The sequence below is a fragment of the Lampris incognitus genome, chromosome 11, assembly GCF_029633865.1.
Source record: "Lampris incognitus isolate fLamInc1 chromosome 11, fLamInc1.hap2, whole genome shotgun sequence".
Taxonomy (NCBI): Eukaryota; Metazoa; Chordata; class Actinopteri; order Lampriformes; family Lampridae; genus Lampris; species Lampris incognitus.
The window spans coordinates 22,940,798-22,965,655 of NC_079221.1; the positions used below are offsets into that span (position 1 = coordinate 22,940,798).

At 43.2% G+C, this 24,858-nt stretch overlaps 1 protein-coding gene across 1 annotated transcript in view; it reads right to left on the reverse strand.

Annotated features, from left to right (window-relative positions):
- Positions 1-24,210, reverse strand: part of LOC130120722 (lactase/phlorizin hydrolase) — a 31,567-nt gene extending 7,357 nt beyond the window's left edge. The window contains exons 1-11 of the mRNA XM_056289423.1: positions 23,589-24,210; positions 22,484-22,554; positions 9,691-9,768; positions 9,328-9,421; positions 8,273-8,357; positions 7,312-7,984; positions 4,065-4,713; positions 2,410-3,960; positions 1,958-2,226; positions 1,013-1,303; positions 279-477 (exon numbers count right to left, since the gene is read on the reverse strand). Of these exons, the coding sequence (XP_056145398.1) occupies positions 279-477; positions 1,013-1,303; positions 1,958-2,226; positions 2,410-3,960; positions 4,065-4,713; positions 7,312-7,984; positions 8,273-8,357; positions 9,328-9,421; positions 9,691-9,768; positions 22,484-22,554; positions 23,589-24,210 (4,582 nt within the window). The remainder of the gene's footprint in view (positions 1-278; positions 478-1,012; positions 1,304-1,957; positions 2,227-2,409; positions 3,961-4,064; positions 4,714-7,311; positions 7,985-8,272; positions 8,358-9,327; positions 9,422-9,690; positions 9,769-22,483; positions 22,555-23,588) is intronic.
- Between the last annotated feature and the right edge of the window lie 648 nt (positions 24,211-24,858).

Consider the following 24,858-nt stretch of genomic DNA (forward strand, 5'->3'; position numbering starts at 1 on the left):
CCTGGACGCCCCTGGACAAACATTTTTGTCATTTGAGAAGATAAATTTAACGGTTTACATAATTTTCCTAAATCACCATAATCAGGATCACTCTCCTCTGAGAAACACTTCGTTCATTTTGAATTAAGCAACATTAGCTCTACACTCCTAAATTAATGTATCTGCTGCGGGCACAATTTGTGAAATACTTAAAGAGAGCAGTTTAATTTTTTTTTTTTTAAAACCCCATCAGAGCTGTGTTTTGTTTTTTGATGGAATTCATCCTTTCAAAACTTTACCTGGGGCAGCTGCTCCATAGCCATGGCCCACATTGGCTATATTGTAGGGCTCATTGATGGTGATCCAAAATTTCACTTTCTCACCAAGATGCCTGAAGATGAGGTCAGCATAATCCCTAAATCTGAAAATGATGGTATCATTTTCCCACCCCCCGACATCCTGGAGGGCTTGAGGAAGATCCCAGTGGTAGAGGGTAATCTAAGGAAAATGTAGACAAAAAGTCACTATGTGAGATGTGCACTAAGAGATCATTCTTTCCACTACAGGCAAAGCTTCTTCTTTTTTTTTGTTGGAATTTTGCCCCTTTTTCTCCCTAATTGTATCTGGACATTTACCCCACGCCGTCCCGGTCTCTGCTCCACCCCCTCTGCCAATCCAGGGAGGGCTGCAGACTAACACGTCTCTTCCGATACATGTGGAGGTGCCAGCTGCTTCTTTTCACCTGACAGTGAGGAGTTTCACCAGGGGGATGTAGCATGTGGGAGGATCACGCTATTCCCCCCAGTCCCCCCCCGAACCGACCAGAGGAGGCGCCAGTGCAGCGACCAGGACACATACCCAAATCCAGCTTCCCACTCGCAGACAGGGCCAATTGTGTCTGTAGGGACGCTTGACCAAGCCGGAGGTAACACGGCGATTCGAACCAGCGATCCCCAGGTTGGTAGGCAACGTAATAGACCGCTACACTACCCAGACTCCCCACAGGCAAACCTTTTGATGAAATCACACATACGTGAGGTTGAATGTTTGCAGCGAGTAGTGTGTCCACCAGCCTATGGTAGTAGTTAAGGCCAGCCTTGTTGATGTGCTTGATGGTGCCATCAGGAAGCACCCTGGACCAGGATATGGAGAAACGGTAGTGGGTAACCTTAAGCTGCTTTAGCATAGCAACATCTTCCTCAACCTTGTTGTAACTGTCACAGGCTACGTCTCCTGTGTCATCGTTTAACACCCGCAGGGGAGTGTGGGCAAACTTGTCCCAGATACTGAGACCCTTTCCATCTGCTCTCCAGCCTCCCTCAATCTGAAAGAGGTACATAATGTGGTTACTTATAACATATATACATATTATAAATCTATATAAATTACATAGATTTATATTATTTAGATACATTTTTCCCAGTTGAAATGTCACAGAGGAACATAAGCATCTTGTATTTTCAGTTAAATACGCAGTATTTGTGAAAAGGGGATTGCAAATGACATTTATGGGTATTTTTTTCTTTTTAATAATGTGTTGTTTGTTGTTTGTTTTAATTTCCCCAAGGAAATTCTGAGTCCAAGGTGAAGTAGAAATTTGTAAAGATTCAGTATCTTCCTGAAGGACATCGCAGACACTTGCACACATGGGACCTAAACCCATGTCCTTGTTTTGAATGCTAGTTATCCGACTCATTAAAGCAACCTGCTGCCAAAAGAATATTGTGGAGCATATGAAGTAGAATGATGAGCCAGACAGAAGCGGGAGAGGATGACTTGTTACAGACTTCACTGGTTAAATTCTGGTTAAATTCTACTTATACATCATACATTATATTTTCCTAGCCTTTCCCTGCTAAACTCAAAGGATACCACAGGAAAGGGGAAACAGGTGAAATATTTATAGATTGTGTTTCATTTCCACAAGTGTACAATCAAATAACTTGATATTTTACAAGTCATCTTATTTAACAGTCACCTGATATGATGCTGTTGCTGTACTCCAGATAAAGTCCTTAGAAAAGTTTCCATAAAGTGGCTTCTCAACATCTGGAATAGGAAAGCCATTGTCCTTAATTACTTGGTAGTAGTAGTGAGCAGAGTATTTGGATGTCCTTGGTCGGTTTGGATTAGTGAAATCTACATGGTGGAGTCCAAATCCTACTGTGTAACCATTGAGCCACTCAAAGGAATCCATCAGAGAAGATCCTATGTATCCTCGAACTTTCACACCATCCAGATCATAGGCTATAGAAACAAAAATATGAAAAAGAGTTAATCCAGGTTAAGAAAGTCTTGCAATGTAAGTGAAAGGATGTTATATTAATCCTCACAAAGCAATAAAAAATAACAATTACAAATAATATCCTTAATCTCTCGGGCCTGTATTACAATCACAGTATTTGTGGGACAAATTGTGGGGCTCCTTACCTTTCAGAGCCTCATCAATGTAGGTCTTGTAGTAGAATACTCTGCCAAAGTCATCCAAAGTGGTCTTTTTGTCTGTAGCAACTCCATTCTCAGTGATGTAAATCTCTGGGTCTCCATATTCCTCTTTAATCCAGTTAAGGAGCCTTCTCAAACCCCATGCTACTGCTCTCTGTTTGCTGATGGCAGAGGTTGGTGAATCTCCCTCTTCTCCCTCATCTAAATCTTGATCGTAGTCATAAGATGGAGGGGAAAGTCTTGCTGTGACGTGTCTTACTACCTTGGTGGTGTAATGGTTGACACAAAAGACATCAGCAGTCCCCCTGATGTAGGCCTTTTCCTCTTCAGCGAAGGAGGGAAGTCGGGACTCTGAAAGACCTTGAAGTTCACTTTTGTTTCCTACTTGCCACTTCATTGCATCAGGATAGTCACCATTTTTAAAAATAGGGTGTGCAAACCAGCCAAGCTGAAACTGTAAAGCGCGATCAGCAGCCACCACTTCCCGAGCAATGTTGACATCTTTGGGTTCAATCCAATCAGCATTAAGGACAATCGAAACCAAACCACCCTGAGATTTGCGATATTTCTCATCATATGTGTGGTAGGCCTTGGCATGCGCTTTTAAAAGGTTGTGAGCAATTCTGTATGGGGCATCCCCAGGCTTCTTAATGTTTGGTGGGATTGCACCAAGTCCATATCCTGACCATGCGATTGTATGTGGCTGATTGAAGGTCATCCAAAACTTGACTCTGTCCCCAAATGTAGCAAAGCAGAAGTCACAGAAGTCATTGAAAATGTCTATCATATTAACATTTTCCCAGCCATTTAGCTTTTGCAAAGCTTGAGGAAGGTCCCAATGGAAGAGTGTCACCATAGGTGTGATGTTATGCGCTAAGAGGCCATCAATGAGTCTTTTATAGTAGTCCACACCTCTTTGGTTCAGGGAAGTACGCTGACCATTGGGAAATATCCTGGCCCAAGATACAGAGAATCTGTAGGACTTTACCTTCAAAGCCCGAAGCATATAAAGATCTTCTTCTAGTCTGTTGTAGCTGTCACATGCTACATTTCCGTTGGCATTACCAGGAATACTGCCAGGTTTCTGGGTGAATGTGTCCCAGACACTAACTCCCTTACCTTCAGCATTCCAGCCACCCTCAATCTGGTAGGCTGAAGATGACACTCCCCACTGGAAACCTTGTGAAAAAGTACCATAGTGGTAGAGCTTTCGTTGGAAGTTTGACTGCCGTGAGAACTTCTCCCAAACAACCTTAGCTTTGGACGGAACATCAGATGGTGATAAAGCTTGCTGATGTCTTGTCAGGTGAAAATCCAACCGTCTAAAGTCATGACCATTTTTCAAATTGAATCCATTATGCCTGATAATCTGAGAGTAAAAATAAGCAGACTGCTTTGGAGTTCTTGGCCTGTCAGCATCTTCAAAGTTGACATGATGCAACCCAAATCGTTCACTGTAGCCTTGTGGACCCTCAAACCCATCCATGAGTGACTGTACAGTGAAACGCTGCACATCAATTCCGTCAAAGTGTATTGCTAGAGATGGAAACAAAAATTAAAACATTTCATGATTTTTTAAAAATAATGTGCATGTGTTGTTTGCTATCACAGCAATATCACATCACACTAATCACACTAACCTTTAAGTGCTTCATTGATGTAACTCCTCATGTACTCTATTCGACTGGTGTCATTGAACGTGTCCACATTGTATTCAGTGGGCATTCCATTTCCTGTTATATAGACAGGCACTTTTGTAACATTTAGGTACTCTGTAGAAATGTAGTTGAGAAGTCTTCTAAGGCCCCAAGGTACAGAATGAATCCAGTCAGATGCTGTAGAAGACCAGGAGGGATCAACATGGGTCTGGAAGTCACCCACCCCCTGAGGTCCAGGCATGCAGCCACCATCACTGCTGTTGATCAAGCGCGAGGTGTAGTGGTTCAATCCAAAGAAGTCAGCTGTTCCCCGTATCCTCTGTCTCTCTTCTGCACTAAAAACTGGAAGTCTTGCTGGCTCAGAGAGGGGACAATCATTTCTTTTCTGTTTAATCTGAGTCTTGAGTGATGCAGGATAGTCCCCATCAACAAATATGGGATGGGCAAACCAGCCCAGCATAAACTGAAGGTAGCGGTCAGTGGCTGCTATGTTTTCAGGTCTGGAGGGGTCCATGGGTTCAGCCCAGTCTGATATCAGGGCAATGCCCACTTTCCCTTCCTGTTTCTTCCTGTGTTTATCATTGTAGACATGCCAGGCCTCAGCATGGGATTTGAGCATATTGTGAGTGGCCTAAAAGAGACAAAACAAATTGTGTAACCTATTTAGTGACACATCTAACACAATGCAGGTTTAAAGAAAGAAGAAAGAAAGCCACTTTATTTTTTTCATTGTAGTACAGGTTATAATGAAATTGGTTCTCTGCATTTAACCAATCCTATTGTATAGGAGCACCGGGCAGCTGCAGCGTCCGGGGACAAAGTCCAATTTTTCTTTCCATTGCCTTGGTCAGGGGCACAGGCAGGAGTATTAACCCTAACATGCATGCATTAGCACGCACGGGGGTGGTGGCTGGAGGGGATGCAGCTCCTCCTAGTGGTGAGTGCAGCCCCCCCCCCCATCTGTAGTGGGTTGGCTGTGTAACATCTTAGACCCAACAGTATGCCCAACTTTCCCTAACCTACAAATACAAAAAAACAAAACATACCTTTATTTAAAACAGTAGGCTAGGGCTGTATGGAATGTACACTACCGTTCAAAAGTTTGGGATCACATTGAAATGTCCATATTTTTGAAGGAAAAGCACTGTACTTTTCAATGAAGATAACTTTAAACTAGTCTTAACTTTAAAGAAATACACTCTATACATTGCTAATGTGGTAAATGACTATTCTAGCTGCAAATGTCTGGTTTTTGGTGCAATATCTACATAGGTGTATAGAGGCCCATTTCAAGCAACTATCACTCCAGTGTTCTAATGGTACAATGTGTTTGCTCATTGGCTCAGAAGGCTAATTGATGATTAGAAAACCCTTGTGCAATCATGTTCACACATCTGAAAACAGTTTAGCTCATTACAGAAGCTACAAAACTGACCTTCCTTTGAGCAGATTGAGTTTCTGGAGCATCACATTTGTGGGGTCAATTAAACGCTCAAACTGGCCAGAAAAAGAGAACTTTCATCTGAAACTCGACAGTCTATTCTTGTTCTTAGAAATGAAGGCTATTCCATGCGAGAAATTGCTAAGAAATTGAAGATTTCCTACACCGGTGTGTACTACTCCCTTCAGAGGACAGCACAAACAGGCTCTAACCAGAGTAGAAAAAGAAGTGGGAGGCCGCGTTGCACAACTGAGCAAGAAGATAAGTACATTAGAGTCTCTAGTTTGAGAAACAGACGCCTCACAGGTCCCCAACTGGCATCTTCATTAAATAGTACCCGCAAAACACCAGTGTCAACATCTACAGTGAAGAGGCGGCTGCGGGATTCTGGGCTTCAGGGCAGAGTGGCAAAGAAAAAGCCATATCTGAGACTGACCAATAAAAGAAAAAGATTAAGATGGGCAAAAGAACACAGACATTGGACAGAGGAAGACTGGAAAAAAGTGTTGTGGACGGATGAATCCAAGTTTGAGGTGTTTGGATCACAAAGAAGAACGTTTGTGAGACGCAGAACAAATGAAAAGATGCTGGAAGAATGCCTGACGCCATCTGTTAAGCATGGTGGAGGTAATGTGATGGTCTGGGGTTGCTTTGGTGCTGGTAAGGTGGGAGATTTGTACAGGGTAAAAGGGATTCTGAATAAGGAAGGCTATCACTCCATTTTGCAACGCCATGCCATACCCAGTGGACAGCGCTTGATTGGAGCCAATTTCATCCTACAACAGGACAATGACCCTAAACACTCCTCCAAATTGTGCAAGAACTATTTAGAGCAGAAGCAGGCAGCTGGTATTCTATCGGTAATGGAGTGGCCAGCGCGTCACCAGATCTGAACCCCATTGAGCTGTTGTGGGAGCAGCTTGACCGTATGGTACGCAAGAAGTGCCCATCCAACCAATCCAACTTGTGGGAGCTGCTTCTGGAAGCGTGGGGTGCAATTTCTCCAGATTACCTCAACAAATTAACAGCTAGAATGCCAAAGGTCTGCAATGCTGTAATTGCTGCAAATGGAGGATTCTTTGACGAAAGCAAAGTTTGATGTAAAAAAATCTTATTTCAAATACAAATCATTATTTCTAACCTTGTCAATGTCTTGACTCTATTTTCTATTCATTTCACAACATATGGTGGTGAATAAGTGTGACTTTTCATGGAAAACACAAAATTGTTTGGGTGATCCCAAACTTTTGAACGGTAGTGTACATTTTTAATAAAGTGAGTAAACACTCATTCTAAAGCTACTACACACGCACCTTACAAACAATGACGTCATACTGTAGGTGGTCGCTCTGACTGTCGGCGGTTCTGCGTTGGGGAGCGCAACGGCTGATGGGACTGTTAATGTGAGCTTTAAAATTGTGTTTTAATGATGTTGTGTTCATGTTGTGGTTATTCTTTTGTTGTTGTTTGGGAGTTCGACTCAGACTAACTAGGAGACCGTTTACTACTGACTAACTGGCTGTGGGACTGTGACTGGGACTGATATCGCCACTTGGGATTTGGGGGGGTGGGGGGGTCATCACGTTGTCAGTTCTGGTCCGTTTTTGCCGGTTTGAATTAAAGAGCACTCCCAGGTTCATGCGGTGTATGGGGCACGGGAGTTGCGATTAAAAGAGATCTCTGCCTCTCGACTCATTCGCTGTGAGGCAACAGTGCTAACCACTGGGCCACCGTGCCGCACAGTGGTTAGCCCATTAATTATGAATCAAGTAATAACAACACGTTTACCTGGTAGGAGGACACCACATAGTCCTTTATTCCAGGGGGATGCTCACCAGTTCCATACCCAGCATGACTCACTACCCACGGGCTACTGAAAGTGTTCCAGGTCTTGACCCTATCTCCAAACCTGGAGAAGCAGAAGTCAGCATAGTCCTTGAAGGCTTCAATTATGGAGGCATTGGTCCATCCACCATAGTCCTGGAGTTCCTGGGGCAGATCCCAATGGTGTAGGGTGGCAACAGGTTCTATGCCAGAGTCAATGAGAGCATTGATCAGTTTGTCATAATAAAGAGCGCCTTTGTCGGACTGGCTCCCCTGGTGGCCAGACGGGAAAATACGGGCCCAGGAGATAGAAAACTGGTAGGCGTTAACAAGGAGACCTCGAAGGAGGTAGACATCATAATCTACTTTATGGTAGCTATCACATGCTAGATCTGCTATCTGATTGTTGATGACTTGGTCTGCATGACCAAAACGATCCCAAATGGTTTCTCCTTTCCCATCTTCTGACCAGCCACCTTCAACCTTGAAGGATTCACTGGAAGTAGCCCACTGGAAGCCAGTGGGAAATTCTTCTTCAAGAAAAAGATCTCTGTCTGATGGGATCTGAGACCCAAACTTATCCCACACAGCCTGGTAACTGTTTCCAGAAGTGCCCATTCCAATGTAGTCCACAATACTGTGAGTGAAAAAAAAAAATCAGTTGACATACATGTCTGTGAATGTTCTCATTCATCCAGGTCATAGTTATCCAAAGGAATTGAATCAAGTGCAACTGGACTTGGTTATATATCCATGAAGACGTTTCGCCTCTCATCCAAGAGGCTTCATCAGTTCGTGCCTTTCTGACTAGACCAGTTGACGTACAGCACAACTATGTGTTATGAATACACATGAAATGGTAAAGTACAGAATCACATATATAAACTATTCAGAAACAGTGTATTTTGTAAATGGAAATTGTTACCTGTTTGGAGAGTCAGCCATGTTGAGCTTACCAAACATATCCATCATGTCAACCCCCAAAAAATTAAAGTCATTGTTGATCAGAGCTGTATTGAAAAAAAAACAAAAAAAAACAATTATCATAAAAATTAAAGTAGAATTATCACATTGTTTTGTCTGGTGCAGCAGATCTTCATTTGACTTCAACCAAATGAAATAATTAAATGTAATAATCAAAAAAATCAATTTGAATTTCTTTTTAATGTGGAAAACACTTATATTGAGGAGTTTGCTTCACACAAGCCCCACAAAAAGACAAAAAACAGTCAAGCAAGCGCCTGAAGCATAAACTCCAGCTTTTTATTTCCGTACTAAAATTTTCAAAAATCACATTTTGAATTCTTTCTGCACCAGTCTTTTAGAGATTGTGGTTTACTTTACTTCAAACAACAGCTAATATTTTAGGGTCTTCATGCCTTTGCGCCTTAATCTGTTTTTTTATTTAATTTAATCTGAAAAGCAGTGTGTTGTGCTCCTGTGCTCCAATATGCATGGGATTTTGCTGGCCATCTTTACTGAGGAGATATAAAGTTGGAATCCACACTAATAGTTAACACGATAAGAGTCCCAAGATAAAGTGCTTTTATGATTACTGTACTTTAAAAGTTAATAATGTTGTCAAGGTTAATTACAAAAAGGTTATAATTACAGATTGGTTGAGAGATTGAGTTGTACCACTTTCCACAAAGTCAGTCTCTGTTGACATTTTAGAGACTGCCCATATGCATATCACTTTGACAGCTGCGTGGGAATGGTCTTGCTTACAATGAGAGTGATCTCGAACTTTTATGACTTACATGCACCAGAGTTTCCCCCATAATATTGCCAGGGTGGGAAGGCATTTAGGACATAAAGCACTATAACTCTAAATTGAAACCAATACAAAAGAGATTTATTGTAGTGTTTTAGCAGCAACACCAGGCTTTTTATTTGAAAAAGTGGCATTCAGTATTGAGAATTCTTAAAGGAAAATACTTTTAGCTAAAAATGACATTTGTTTAGTTGAATGACATTTACCTTGTAAGATATTACCAAGGGCCCAGAATTGATCAAACAAACAGCCGTTAAAGTTCATCTTGTATATCAGGATAGGTATCTGTCCACTGGACCTCTATAACGGAACAATGATCAGTGAGGCAAGAATAGGTACTGAGAACATAGAATGTAAATATGATTTGTTTCCTAAATTCTAAAGGTTCGTCATATATGAACAGAAATATGGGCTAAAGTCAAATGCAAGTGGGGAGTTTAACATAAGTCACATAATGACACATAAGTTATTATTAGACATTATACTAATACATGAGGTTGAATGTAATTGCAAGAAAGGTGTAGAAGGCAAAGGCAAAGGGAAAATAAAGATTGTAATGATGATTGCACCTGTAAGCTCCTTAGCTCCTCTGCAAGGTTTGATTGAGATGAACAGTCGTATTCAGTTTGCACTGACAGGAAGTCCACCTGTTGTAAAATATGACACAAGTCACAATAGACAAGACCACACACATGCTTCTTTCACCACAAAATGAAATGTCAGGTTCAATAAATTGGTTACCATGTATCCTTTCATAAAAGCTTATTTTCAATGATAAATATTTCCTCAAATGGAATTTTACCTGTTACCAAAACAGCTTAACTTGACTCAAGAATTTTGTTGGAACAAGTGATCTTGACACGGACTACTGCACTGGAGACTCTCATCCCATTTTAACAAACATCTTAACAATTTATTTCTTTTAAGTTATTTTCGGAGAAATACGGTTTTACAAAACAATATAATATCACTTTAAGCATTGATTCTTTTTGTCTGGGTAGCGTGGCGGTCTATTCCGTTGCCTACCATCACGGTGATCGCCGGTTCGACTCCCCGTGTTATCTCCGGCTTGATCAGGCGTCCCTACAGACAAAATTGGCCGTGTCTGCAGGGGGGAAGCCGGATGTGGGTAAGTGTCCTGGTCGCTGCACTGCCACCTTCTCCTAGCTCAGGGGGGAGGGGGAACTGTGGGGAATAGCGTGATCCTCGCGCTATGTCCCCCTGGAGAAACTCCTCACTGTCAGGTGTAAAGAAGCGGCTGGCGACTCCACATGTATCGGAGGAGACATGTGGTAGTCTGCAGCACTCCCCGGATCGGCAGAGGGGGTGGAGCAGCGACCGGGATGGCTCAGAAGAGTGGGGTAATTGGCCAAATACAATTGGGGAGAAAAAAAAAATTTCTCAAATGTTGTGTCCAGATGAATTGAATCAACTTTATTTGATACATGTATATGCCATCTTTCATGTCCTCCTTTATATGTCTGGTAAATGGCCGGATATACAGTGCACCCGAAAAGTATTCACACCCCTTCACTTTCCCCACATTTTATGTTACAGCCTTATTCCAAAATGGATTAAATTCCTTTTTTTTCTCATCAATCTACACACAATACCCCATAATGACAAAGTGAAAATGTATTAAAAATAAAAAACTGAAATATTGCATATACGTAAGTATTCACACCCTTTGCTATGACACTCAAAATTGAGCTCAGATTCATCCTGTTTCCATTGATCATCCTTGAGATGTTTCTACATCTTGATTGGAGTCCACCCGTAGTAAATTCAATTGATTGGACATGATTTGGAAAGGCACACACCTGTCTATAGAAGGTCCCACTGTTGACAGTGCATGTCAGAGCAGAAACCAAGCCATGAAGTCAAAAGAATTGTCTGTGGACCTCCGAGAGAGGATTGTATCAAGGCACAGATCTGGGGAAGGGTACAAAAAAATTTCTACAACTTTGAAGGTCCCGAAGAGCACAGTGGTCTCCATCATTCGTAAATGGAAGAAGTTTGGATCCACCAGGACTCTTCCTAGAGCTGGCCGCCCAGCCAAACTGAGCAATCGGGGGAGAAGGGCCTTGGTCAGGGAGGTGACCAAGAACCCGATGGTCACTCTGACAGAGCTCCAGCGTTCCTCTGTGGAGATGGGAGAACTTTCCAGAGGAACAACCATCTCTGCAGCACTCCACCAATCAGGCCTTTATGGTAGAGTGGCCAGACGGAAGCCTCTGCTCAGTAAAAGGCATATGACAGCCCACTTGGAGTTTGCCAGAAAGCACCTAAAGGATTCTCAGACCATGAGAAACAAGATTCTCTGGTCTGATGAAACCAAGATTGAACTCTTTGGCCTGGATGCCAAACGTCACGTCTGGAGGAAACCAGACACCTCTCATCACGTTGCTAATACCATCCCTACAGTGAAGCACGGTGGTGGCAACATCATGCTATGGGGATGTTTTTCAGTGGCAGGAACTGGGAGACTAGTCAGGATCGAGGGAAAGATGAAAGGAGCAAAGTACAGAGAGGTCCTTGATGAAACCCTTCTCCAGAGCGCTCAGGACCTCAGACTGGGGTGAAAGTTTACCTTTCAACACGACAACGACTCTAAGCACACAGCCAAGACAACGAAGGAGTGGCTTCGGGACAAGTCTGTGAATGTCCTTGAGTGGCCCAGCCAGAGCCCAGACTTGAACTCCATTGAACAGCTCTGGAAAGACCTGAAAATAGCTGTGCAGCGACACTCCCCATCTAACCTTACAGAGCTCGAGAGGATCTGCAGAGAAGTATGGGAGAAATACCCCAAATATAGGTGTGCCAAGCTTGTAGCTTCATACCCAAGAAGACTTGAGGCTGTAATCGCTGCCAAGGGTGCCTCAACCAAGTACTGAGTAAAGGGTGTGAATACTTATGTACATGCAATATTTCAGTTTTTTATTTTTAATAAATTTGCAAAAAATTCTACAAAACCTTTTTCAATTTGTCATTATGGGGTATTGTATGTAGATTGATGAGAAAAAAAAGGAATTTAATCCATTTTGGAATAAGGCTGTAACATAACAAAATGTGGGGAAAGTGAAAGGGTGTGAATACTTTCCGGATGGACTGTAATTGGGGAGAAAAAGGGGGAAAGAAAAAAAAAGAATCTATCCTTTTCGATGTTGTCAAAGATGTCACGCTCTTTATGGTTTAGGTTTAATAAGTTGAAGAGGATGTAAGTAAAAGGAATCAGTCAGTCAATGAAGTAATCAGTCAAAAGAACAAAGCCACTTATTCAAATGAGTATGCCTAAATACTTTGTCACTAAAAAATACCAGAACAAAGGAGTACAGTCTGCAAACAGTATTTGGGACCATTTAGGTGAGCAGCTCTTACTCCTTTGTTCTAGTTTTGCATTTTTCATCTTGCACCTTAATATTTCTTTCTGGATGTGCGCATACTTTTTTCCTCTACTAAAACTACAAAACATTAATCTGTCAATTTCTCAAACTTTGAGGTAGATGGAAATATCCAGAGAGCTCTAATAAAGTCTTTAATTGTGTGGTTTGTGGTTTAAAGCAGTGGTTCTCAACCTTTTTGGGGTCCTGGACCCCCTGTGTATTTTTGATCTACCCTGAGGACCCCTCCACCTGATCTTGGGGGAGGGGGTTGCAATTTGATAGAAACAGTAGAAACTGCATTTTAAATTGCATTATAGCATTTATTCACTCTTTGGGGCAAAAATAAGAGCTTTCAGTTGTAACTTAGATATAGTTAACAAAACAGAATTCTTATGCAGTAACTTTCAGATATATGTAACAAAACGGAATATGTATTCAGTAACTTTCAGATATATGTAACAACAGAATTTTTATGCGGTAACTTTTAACAATGCAAACTGGAGCGAGATTGCTTATTAAAATACAATAAATTACACTTGTGAAACAGATGTAATTAGAGAAAAAAGTCCTGTTACCCTTTATAGTTTAGGTAGATAAAGGTCTCAGTCACATTTGAGTAAAATAATCCTATTTCTATAAATGTCATAGGATCTTTTTTTTAAAGATATGTTATTTTCACGGACCCCTTGCAATTACACCACGGACCACTAGGGGTCCCCGGACCCCCGGTTGAGAAACACTGGTTTAAAGGAACCTGTGTGTAGCGCTCCCCTCAACAGTTATATTAATAAAGGCAGGGCTTTTGGGTTCTTTTAATAAATTTTAACCCTGATTAACTCAGTTTTAATTATTGTCCTGGATCCCTTTTTACCGTACATACCTGCAGTTTTTTAAACCTACCTATTATGAACTTACCTTTAAAGCTACCTTTAAAGTTATGGTTTTAACAAAGATTTCTAACCAAATGTGTCTGTATGTCTCCTTCAATATGAAATCATTCCCTCTAAGCAGGTAAGTATAATAAAATCACACAACTCAGGTTTTATAGAAAAATAAGTCTCAATTATTTACTTAACTAAAGAATGAGTTTTGATTTAAAATGAAAAAATAAAATAATAATAGGAATGTTCTTCAAACTGAAATTTCCCTTTCTTCAGGAAAACCCTCTTAAGGTTTTTCAACACTAAGTGCATAACAAAACACTACACTTTAACACCAAAATGGATTCTCCTAGAAAATCACAATTAACCAATCTCAATGTCACTTAAATTCAACTAATATAATTCGTGGGCCCACACACACACACACACACACACCTGGATAGTGTCCCCTAAAGCCGGTTAAACCATAATTATGTTAAAACAAAATATAAAGTTGCAGGCCTGGTTCGGTGCTTGTGATCGTTGTGGCCCAAAACTTAATGGCCCCTTCGCTCCTCCGTGAGCAAAAGAACGAGTGTGGTACCTGAGACAATGTTCCCGGTTTGTCTTTCTTCAACCGTCACGGTTGCAGGTTTAGCAGCAGGCCGGCATCTCGCACAGTCGCCGTCTGATGTCTATCCTCTCTCCCGCGTCGTCAGAAACACGCTGAGTGAAGCCCTGGTTGCTCCAAACCTCGTCCCAGGTCTCTGCTCTGCCCTCTGGTGGTTGTAAGCAGCAGCTCACCCCTCGAACAGTTCAACTGAGCTAGTTAAACTTAAACTAGCAAATGTCCGTTCACGGGTAATGAACAGACTCTACGCTACACGTCGAGCGCTTAGCATTAGCAGTAGCACACACCTAAACGGTCTGAATTTCGGGAAGAAATTCCTCACGTTCCGCCAATATATAATTTATACTCTTACCCCGACTGTTGTGTAAACAATCCTAAACTATAAATTACACAATGGTTTGTGCACTCTAAACTTAACATACTACACAGAAGTTATCTGTATCGCGCTCACTCGCCGCTACCTTCCGGCTCCGTCGTCCACCGTCCCTCCCCTCTCTCGTCCGTGCCGAAACACCTCCCCGACCTGTACTCCTGCACCATGTCATTAACCCCCGTAAATGCTGGTTTAGACAGTTTCCAGGAAAACATTATACTCTTTAATAAACAAAAACACATCACACTTTTTAAAATGATTTTAACCTTCTTAAACCCTTTTAAACTAAACCTTATTTAAATGTTAACACTAATTATACTATAGCATCACCCCTTATAACCACATGTTTTAACTGGATTACACCCTCCCCCTTCTAAATGTTTTTGATGTCCTCATCAAACAAATGTCCTTAAGTTTTTAAAGTGAACTAGTGGAAAGGGTGCAGGAAGTAGTTTAAATTAACTCTTGCCAATCTTAATGATAACACCTCTATGCACAATGGTGAGAGGCTGATCTTTTGCTCTACCAGGCTCATCACAAGTTAACTTAATGTCTGGCTTCACTATTATTTTTGAATGGGTTTCAGGTCTGCTAATCACTTCAGGCTTAGTGACTGACTCCTGGTGCTCATCCTGGTGAGGGTTATCAGACTCGGGATCACTTTCTTCCTCAGGGACTGAGTCTTGATCTGCATCCTCTTCTCTCATACTGCAGTGCTCCTCCTCTAAACTGTTACCCTCTGACAAGCTGTCCTCAGCAGGATCTCCATCTGGCTGTTGAGAAGAATCACTGTCATTTTGAATGAAGGTTGACTGTCCAGCAGTATTTCTTTCCTTTCGCAGGATCTCCTTCAGGTAGGTACTGTAGGGTTTCTCGGGTCCGTAATATTCCAAGTCTGAAGAGGAATCTGCAAACTCCTGCACTTTTTGAAGAGCTTCCTGAGCTTTGGGTAAGGCTTTCTTTGATCTCTTTCGTGTCTCAACTCTTGTTTTGACCTGTGAGTTGTCCTCAGTCTTCAATGTTGGCATTCTCACCAGCTGTCCAATCGGCAGGAGATGATCATGATGAAGGGTCTTGACTTCTCTTCTTCCATCTTCTGGGTTTACTTTGTACACTGGAAGGTTGGGCATCTTTCCCAACACCACGTAAGGGATAGGACTCCACCACCTCTCCAGCTTGTGTCTCCCTTTCAATCCTAAATTCCTTAGCAACACCCTGTCGCCGATATCCAATGTCTGGAATCCCACTCTTTTATCATAGGACCTCTTGTTGCTTTGGTGAGTCTTATAGGCAGCTTCAGAGGCAAGCTTGTAGGCTCCATGCAAGTCGTCTTTCAACTTGGCTACGTAGCGTGAATGGCAACCCTCAGCTTTGCCATCAGGTGAGGTTCCAAAGCACAAGTCTATGGGAAGCCTTGCCTCTCTGCCAAACATTAAGAAATAGGGCGAGTACCCTGTAGCATCACATTTGGTACTGTTGTAGGCGTGAACCAAGTATCCAATGTGTTTGCTCCACTGCCATTTCTTCTCACAGCCCAGAAAGTAGAGTTCTGTTGAATCTTTCGGGCTGCGGGTCTCCCTGTGGGTGACACGTTGTGGTCTGTGACTTTCGGATTCCCATCACCTTCAAGAGCTCTTTGATTAACTGACTCTCAAAGTCTCTCCCCTGATCTGAATGAATTCTTGCTGGCAGTCCATAATGTATGAAATACTTGTCCACCATGATCTTCGCGACCGTCTGCACTTTCTGATTTCTGCTTGGGAAAGCCTGAGCATAGCGTGTGAAATGACCTGTGACCACCAACACATTGCTAATGCCTACAGAATCCGGCTCCATGGACAGGAAATCGATGCAAACAAGATCCATAAGTCCACTGCTCACAATATGATGTAATGGCGCTGCTCTATGACAAGGGGTCTTTCGGGTGACACACTCTCCGCAGTTCTTTATGTACTGCTCCACATCCCATGCCAGTTTAGGCCAGAAGAATCTGCTCCACAACAGGTCTGTAGTTCTCTCTATACCAACGTGCCCCAGATCATCATGTGTGGCCTTCAGCACAACTTCTCTGAACTCTCTTAGTAAGACGAGTTGAGTGAGTTCCTCTCCGGAGGGCCGCTTGCTTAAGCGATGGAGTAGCCCATCTTTCATCACCAGCTTCCCCATCTCTTTTTTGAGACGAGACAGTTCTGGACTGGATGCATTCTCCTCAGACCATTTGTCTTGTTTTACAGCTTGTACGGCAGATCTGATGACTGCATCATATTCCTGAGCTTTAATGAGCTCCTGCTTTGACATTTGCCCCAATTTCTTTAACTCTAAGTGTGTGGGGAAAGCATAAATATCAGGCACACAATCAGGAGAAGCTCCCAACTGGTCCACATATATTGGTGGACTGCTCATGGACCCAGGGATGCAGATTCGTTTGTAGATGGATCTCACACCAGTCTGTGGAATGTTCTCCCATTCCTCTGGACTTTCATCAGGCATATTCCTTGAGAGCAGGTCTGCATCTATATTGTATCTGCCAGGTCAGTACTGGACATCAAAGTCGTAGGTGGATAAGGCAGAGAGCCAACTGCGCCCTACAGTGCTGAGCTATGCAGTCAAGAGCACGTAGGTTAGCGGGTTATTGTTTGTACGTACGGTGAATCTGACCCCGTACTAATAATCATGGAATTTATCCACGACAGCCCACTTAAGGGACAGAAACTCCAAGTGATGAATTGGGTAGTTCCTTTCTGATGTTTTCCGCTTCCTGCTGGCGAAGGCAACAGGCCTCAGACCCTCAATGTGCTCCTGATAGAGGACGGCGCCAAGCCCTTTTAGGCTGGCATCTACATGCAGGATGTATGGCTTGTTGGAATCTGCAAAAGCCAACACAGGTGCGTGGGTAAGGCAGTAGATAATCTTGTGGAACGCCTCAGTGCAGGACTGGTCCCACCCCTCACCAAAGGGCTCAAACTCTTTCAGGTAAATCTTTGTGTTGTCTTTGTCTTGCTTCTTACCCCTCTGGGTAGGGGCATAGCCTTTTGTGAGCTCAGATGACAGTTTGACAATGGCTGCATAGTTGGCTATGAATTGGTGGTAATAGCCGCAGAACCCTAAGAAGGATTGTAGAGCCTTCAGGTGTGTGGGCTGTGGCCAATTTGTAACTGCCTCTATCTTGGCTGGGTCAGGCGATACTCTGTCGCCCGACACAATATGTCCAAGGTATTTAACCTTTGGCAGGCAGAATTGACATTTGTCAACCGAGATCTTCAATCCAACCTCTGCCAGACGATCAAGGACTTTAAGAAGTCTCTCTTCATACTCTTCCAAAGTTTGGCCAAACACAATCAGGTCACTGAGGTAGACAAGGACCTCGAACAGGTTCCTGTCACCCACAGCCTTCTCCATTAAGCTTTGGAAGTTGGCTGGAGCTCCAGTTATCCCCTGCGGCATCCTCTCGAACTGGAAGAATCCCAGTGGGCAGACAAATGCAGTCTTTTCCTTGTCTTCCTCGGCCATGGCAATTTGGTAATAGCCACTCCTCAGATCAAGTACGGAGAACCCCTTGCTCCCTATCATTGAGTCGAGGACATCATCAATACAGGGTGTTGTGTACTGATCTGGGATTGTTCGGCTGTTCAACGATCGGTAGTCAATACACATCCTTAAGGTCCCATTCTTTTTGCGAACAATCACGATTGGGGATGCATAGGAACTATGAGACTCCTTGACGATCCCTGCACGCAACAGTTCTTGGAGGTGCTTTCTCACGTCTTCAAGATCAGCTGGAGCCAGGCGACGGGAGCGTTCCCGGAAGAGCCATGGATCTGACATCCGGATCGTGTGCTCTACTCCCTTTGCCAACCCGACATCCTATTCGTGTAGAGAAAACACCTGGGACCTTGTGGATAACTTTTGACAGAGTATTTCTCTCCACTCCTCTGAGACAGGTGAGTCTCCAAATTTGATCAGGTTAGCATCAAACTCTGTTGCAGCTGTCTTGGATGGTGTGAGGGAAATGACTGCATCTGTCTGATACATATGACCAATAACTGTTCCACTGGTATAACGGTCTCTGTCGAGGACTCATTCTGGACCAAGATTCTGAAATGGTTGATGTTCAGTTTTTCACTGGGCACAACCATGGGCTGAAGTAGTACACCAGCTGGGAGTGGAGCTACAGGCGATGAGTCCACCATTAGGATTTCTTTATCAATCTGGCGTTTGTACTCGACTATGCAGATTGCACTACAGTCACCACCAGGAGGTAGAATCAGTGGGCTGGGGCCTTGCCATGTCACACAGCCAATATCATCCTCCTCTTCAAGGGCTGCTGCAGTGCTGGGTGGTGTTAGCTCTGTATCTCTGTAACATACTTGTATCCCCAGTGTCTGGGTGATGTCAATGCCATTTTCTTTACATTGCTGGACAAGACGTCGGATGTGACTGGCATTGGTCCCAACAATGACAGGAGTCTGGTCGGCAGTTCGAGGCTTGGGGCAGATAAGAGCAAGGGCTGTGTCAGTCTGATCAGCACCTGCAACTTTCGCCGGATATTCAAAGTCGACCACTACATACCCACGATAGGGGTAGCTGAGCTCAGATTCACTTAGTCCCCACAGGGCTAGACCAGTCACTGGGCGTATTGGGACATCACACAGGTGAGTTTGATACCAAGACTCGAAGATAATGGTGAGCTGAGAGCCACTATCAAACAAGGCATCACAACCATGTCCATTCACCTTCACTGGTACGATGCTGGGTGGGCCAATCAAGCCTTCAGGGATGCCAGCAGGCCTTGACGTGGTAACCTCACAGTTAACTTCACTGGTAGTGGCATCGCCAGACTGCTGTTTGTCTTTTGTCACCTTCAAAGCGTGGATTAGCTTCTTGATAACTTTAGCTTGATTCTCAGGATTGTGGCACTTTGTAGTAAAATGTCCATTCTCACCACATCGATAGCAGAAATTCTCCTTTGACCTTTTTGATGCTCCTTTGGGGGGGGGGGGGGTTGGAAACCTGTTTAGAAGCCTCCATGGTCGAAACTGTAACTGTAGCATCTTGCTCAGATATCTTGTTGTTAGCTTTCTGCTTTAGTCGTTTCAGTTATTTTCAAGGCAGCCAGCTCGGTGTCCTGTCGGTTCTCTGGGCCAGGTGGTGCACTCCTGGGTGTATCCTCTATGTAATCATCTTTGACATGGGCTGATTTGGTCATTACTGAGGCAACCATTGACTTTAGCTCTTTTATTTCAGCCTTTAAGCTCTGGATTTCAGCTTGCCTTATATACACTTCTGGATTAGCATGTACTTGGTGTACTGAGGCACTGAACTTCTTCCTAGAAACTTCGTACTCATGAATCTCAGTCAAAAGCTGCAGAAAGTTTGGGGGCCCTGCCTTCCTTTCTCTCAAGCGCAGCTGGATCAGCATCAAGTCTGAAGCTGTAGCACCCCTCAGCAGTTGCTCCAATCGGGCTCTATCCATGTAGCTAGCAAGGAGGCCACTTCTTTGAATCACCTTAGCTAGAGACCACTCTAGACGTCTGAGGAAATCTGATAACTTCACTCCTTTTTGCTGTTACATCAATCGGAATGCGAAGTAGAGATCATCTCCAGACTCAGCATTTACAAAAGCACTTTCGAGGGCTTCCAATCACTCCTTTGGGCTGGCATCAGGGTTGGTGTGCCGCACTGCCTTTACGATTTCTAGTGCAGGCCCTTTCAAGCTTCCCATTAGTCTGTGTCTTTTCTCTCTCTCAGAGCATTCAGTCTCCTCCACCATAAGACGTGCTTGCTCTAGGCAATGGTCAAAGGGTTCCTCACCTGGTGGGGTTGGTAAGCCTCGTGAGAACATGCGTAGTCGACAATAACTCCCACTATCATCTGGTTTTGTTGTCTTGTCCAATAAATCTCCGACAGTGCGAAGGATCAATTCAGTGGAAGTAGTGGGCGGGGGTGCACTGAGTAATAATGATTTATGGTCCTCCATTGTCTTTCCTTCAGCCTGCAGCAACCCTTTTATTTTAGTATTAAACTCTTCACTGGCTGCCTGCGCCTCTCCTATGATGATAATAGGCCAAGCCTCTCCATCATCAATAGGCACAACTTCAGGAGGAACACTCTCTCCTGAACAGTCTCTCTGCTCTCACACAAGACCATCCGTCAGTTTAGTCTTGCACTGAAATTCCTCCCACGGACACGCACCCGTCCTAAACACTTGAAAGTTTGAAGGGTTTCTTCAACTTCACTGATCTCCACTTCTTCTGGGACGATGGTCATCAGCGCATGAGTCTCATCCAAACCCTCACCACGGCACCAGCTCTTTAGCTCTGACACTAATTCAGTTCTTTCCATTTTAACACTGTAAATTAGCTTTGTACTTTGACTTAGTTTAACTGAGAAATCCAAGACTATCCCAGCGGTGCCTCCATTTTATGTAGCGCTCCCCTCAACAGTTATATTAATAAGTGCAGGGCTTTTGGGTTCTTTTAATAAATTTTAACCCTGATTAACTCAGTTTTAATTATTGTCCTGGATCCCTTTTTACCGTACATACCTGCAGTTTTTTAAACCTACCTATTATGAACTTACCTTTAAAGCTACCTTTAAAGTTATGGTTTTAATAAAGATTTCTAACCAAATGTGTCTGTATGTCTCCTTCAATATGAAATCATTCCCTCTAAGCAGGTAAGTATAATACAATCACACAACTCAGGTTTTATAGAAAAATAAGTCTCAATTATTTACTTATCAGGAAGGGCATCCGACGTAAAATCTTGCCAGATCATTATGCGGATTGACAAGACCGCCATCGGTGTTGTGCCCTCACAGGGCACCGATGGAAACTGTCGATTCCGCTGTGGCAACCCCTGGGAAACAGGGAACAAGCCGAAAGAAGAAGAAGAAGAAGAAGTCTCAATTATTTACTTAACTAAAGAATGAGTTTTGATTTAAAATGAAAAAATAAAATAATAATAGGAATGTTCTTCAAACTGAAATTTCCCTTTCTTCAGGAAAACCCTGTTAAGGTTTTTCAACACTAAGTGCATAACAAAACACTACACTTTAACACCAAATGGATTCTCCTAGAAAATCACAATTAACCAATCTCAATGTCACTTAAATTCAACCAATATAATTCGTGGGCCCACACACACACCTGGATACTGTCCCCTAAAGCCGGCAAAACCAAAATTATGTTAAAACAAAATATAAAGTTGCAGGCCTGGTTCGGTGCTTGTGATCGTTGTGGCCCAAAACTTAACGGCCCCTTCGCTCCTCCGTGAGCAAAAGAAAAAGTGTGGTACCTGAGACAATGTTCCCGGTTTGTCTTTCTTCAACCGTCACGGTTGCAGGTTTAGCAGCAGGCCGGCATCTCGCACAGTCACCGTCTGATGTCTATCCTCTCTCCCGCGTCGCCAGAAACACGCTGAGTGAAGCCCTGGTTGCTCCAAACCTCGTCCCAGGTCTCTGCTCTGCCCTCTGGTGGTTGTAAGCAGCAGCTCACCCCTCGAACAGTTCAGCTGAGCTAGTTAAACTTAAGCTAGCAAATGTCCGTTCACGGGTAATGAACAGACTCTAAGCTACACGTCGAGCGCTTAGCATTAGCAGTAGCACACGCCTAAACGGTCTTTGAATTTCGGGTAGAAATTCCTCACGTTCTGATAATATATAATTTATACTCTCACCCCGACTGTTGTGTAAACAATCCTAAGATATAAATTACACAATGGAACTTGGTGCACTCTAGACTTAACATACTACACAGACGTTATCTGTATCGCGCTCACTCGCCGCTACCTTCCGGCTCCGTCGTCCACCGTCCCTCCCCTCTCTCGTCCGTGCCGAAACACCTCCCCGACCTGTACTCATGCACCCCCGTAAATGCTGGTTTAGACAGTTTCCAGGAAAACATTATACTCTTTGTATAGGACACTCTTTAATAAACAAAAACACATCACACTTTTAAAAATGATTTTAACCTTCTTAAACCCTTTTAAACTAAACCCTATTTAAATGTTTTTAACACTATTTATACTATAGCATCACCCCTTATAACCACGTGTTTTAACTGGGTTACACTAGTTTACCATGGTACAAATGAACATACCAGCCCATAGCACTTACCATAGCAGGGACTTTGACCCGTGAAAGAATCAAAACATCCTCAGCACTCAACCCCAGTGACACACGTCTATCTGAAAATATATAAAAACAGCAAAGGCACTTAAGGGAAAGTGTGTGTGTGTGTGTGTGTGTGTGTGTGTGTGTGTGTGTGTGTGTGTGTGTGTGTGTGTCCCAACTACTGCCCCTCTCTGGCAAGCCACACAATAGTGCACTAACCCATCGATAGGGGGGAAGTTTAAAAGTTACGATGGCAATCTTAACTGGTGTTTACCTACAGAAAGCTTCTCAGAGAAGCACAATAGTACACATACATCCTGAGTGCAATAAATGATAAAGTAAAGTGTGTGACATGCAAGAAAAGATAGTCACTTGGTCATAAAGAAGTCCTACAGAGAATGACAATATGGGACATAATGTTCATACTCAGTGAATGATTGTGAACAGAGTATCGAAAACAATATTTTCAAATGAGAACTGAAATCCCTTTTTGTTATCATCACATAAACCAAATACAAGGACATTTGTGGAAGGAGATAAAATCTATAAACACATATAGTATAAATATTCAGGAGATAACCATTATTGAAGGATTCTGTCAAGAACCCTGCCGGCCATTCCAGCTCTGCATCCAGGTAGTCCACCACCCAGCTTCCTTCTCTCCACCTGCACCTCACCAGCTGTTCTGTATTAGCTATCAATCCCCTTGCGTATTTACACCTATCGTCTCCCCCCAGTTTTTGCCAGATAGTCTTGTGCCTTTGCAAGGTCTGTTTGTATTACCCGACTTCCTGGATGCCTATTCTGTTTTTTTCCTGGACTCCTCTCGTCTGCTGGCTTTCAACTGTTGCCTGACTCTGATTGTCACTGTGTACCGTACCACTGTCTGTCTTATACTCTGCTTTGCTTGTCCAGTAAAATACTCTTACTTTTCTTCTGCCTCTGTCTGGTGTGTTCTGTGTGTGAGTTTGATCTCAGCCCTGACAGATTCTTGCTTTAATGAAAGATTCATTTATAGTGTCAAAATACATTTAGAGTTAATTATGATCAAGACACGGATTAATCTTATCAGTCTAGTCTTTGTAACTGCTCTCTCCTCACTACTTACTTTTGCCCGGAAACAAACGATGATAGAGCTGATAAATTTCACCATTAACCTGGAGGATATTCTTTAGCCACCTGGCAACATCTGCTGGTTGCCTTTCAACCTTTGGATCATCAAGGCGACTCAGTGTTATCCAGAATTGTGCGAGTTCTCCAAACTCTAGAAAGGCAAACTCTGCATACTGTTTAAACGCCTCCAACAACTTCGGGCTCTCCCAGTCTCCATATTTTGATCTGAGGGCCTCTGGTACAGTAGAGCCATGAAGAACAACCAGAGGCTGGAGACCCACCTCCACTAGTTGTCTCAGCAGAGTCTGATAGCAGGTCACTACGGACAGCTGGGGTTGGCTGGAGAGGCCTGTTGGCAGGAGGTGAGTCCATGACAAAGGTACCTTGAAGTGGGTGACCCCCCTGCTCTGGAGGTACCCAAAGTAGTCTCTGGAGCGTTTAGGTAGAGGTTGAGTACAGTCGAAGGTGTTATTTGCCTCATTGTCGGAGTTGCTGGCAAAGTTGTCTGTTAAAGGTCCAGCAAGAAGCATGAATTCCTCCTGCCCATCCAAACCATGATTCTGGTAGCTGTAGGGACAAAGGAGGTGAAGAGAGAGAACCCACAATGGGTACTTCATCCTGACTTCGGTAAATAAACTGGCATTATCTATCCACAGCGAAGCTCTTTAACGAAGTAATATTTTACAGTTTCAGCTATTTACTTGTTACATAATCATGATCATTATCAAATGTGAGTGGTACAAACGGCATCATTTATTGTTGTTGCGCTCATGATAAGCTCATAAAGACTCTGGACTTGCAAATGTCAGCTGTTATCAGCACCCTCTTTTAACCAACTCAAGCAAAGTATCCCTCTTGTGCTCTTGCTTATGAAGCTCTGGTACAAAGTTCTGAACGGAAGGTCTGATTATGTAATGAACGATACATGTGTTGTTTTTATAAGCATCTTTTGTCAGACTTGGTCTGGTGTTTTGAAGCAGCAATGTTGAAGCAATACTTTACTCACAAGGAAACTATTGCCAACAAGATAACTAAGCGAGGGATTAGCTTGGAAAGCATCCACTGACAATTGGTGTAGCCCAGCTGAAATGTGTAGGACCAATCACTAAAATGTTTTCTCTTTGGATTTATTTTTCCCCCTTTTTCTCCCCAACTGCACCCAGCCAATTACCCCAATCTTTCCTGCCGTCCCGGTCGCTGCTTCACCCCCTCTACCGAGCCTCATGCCTCCTCCGATACATCGCCAACCGCTTCTTTTCACATGA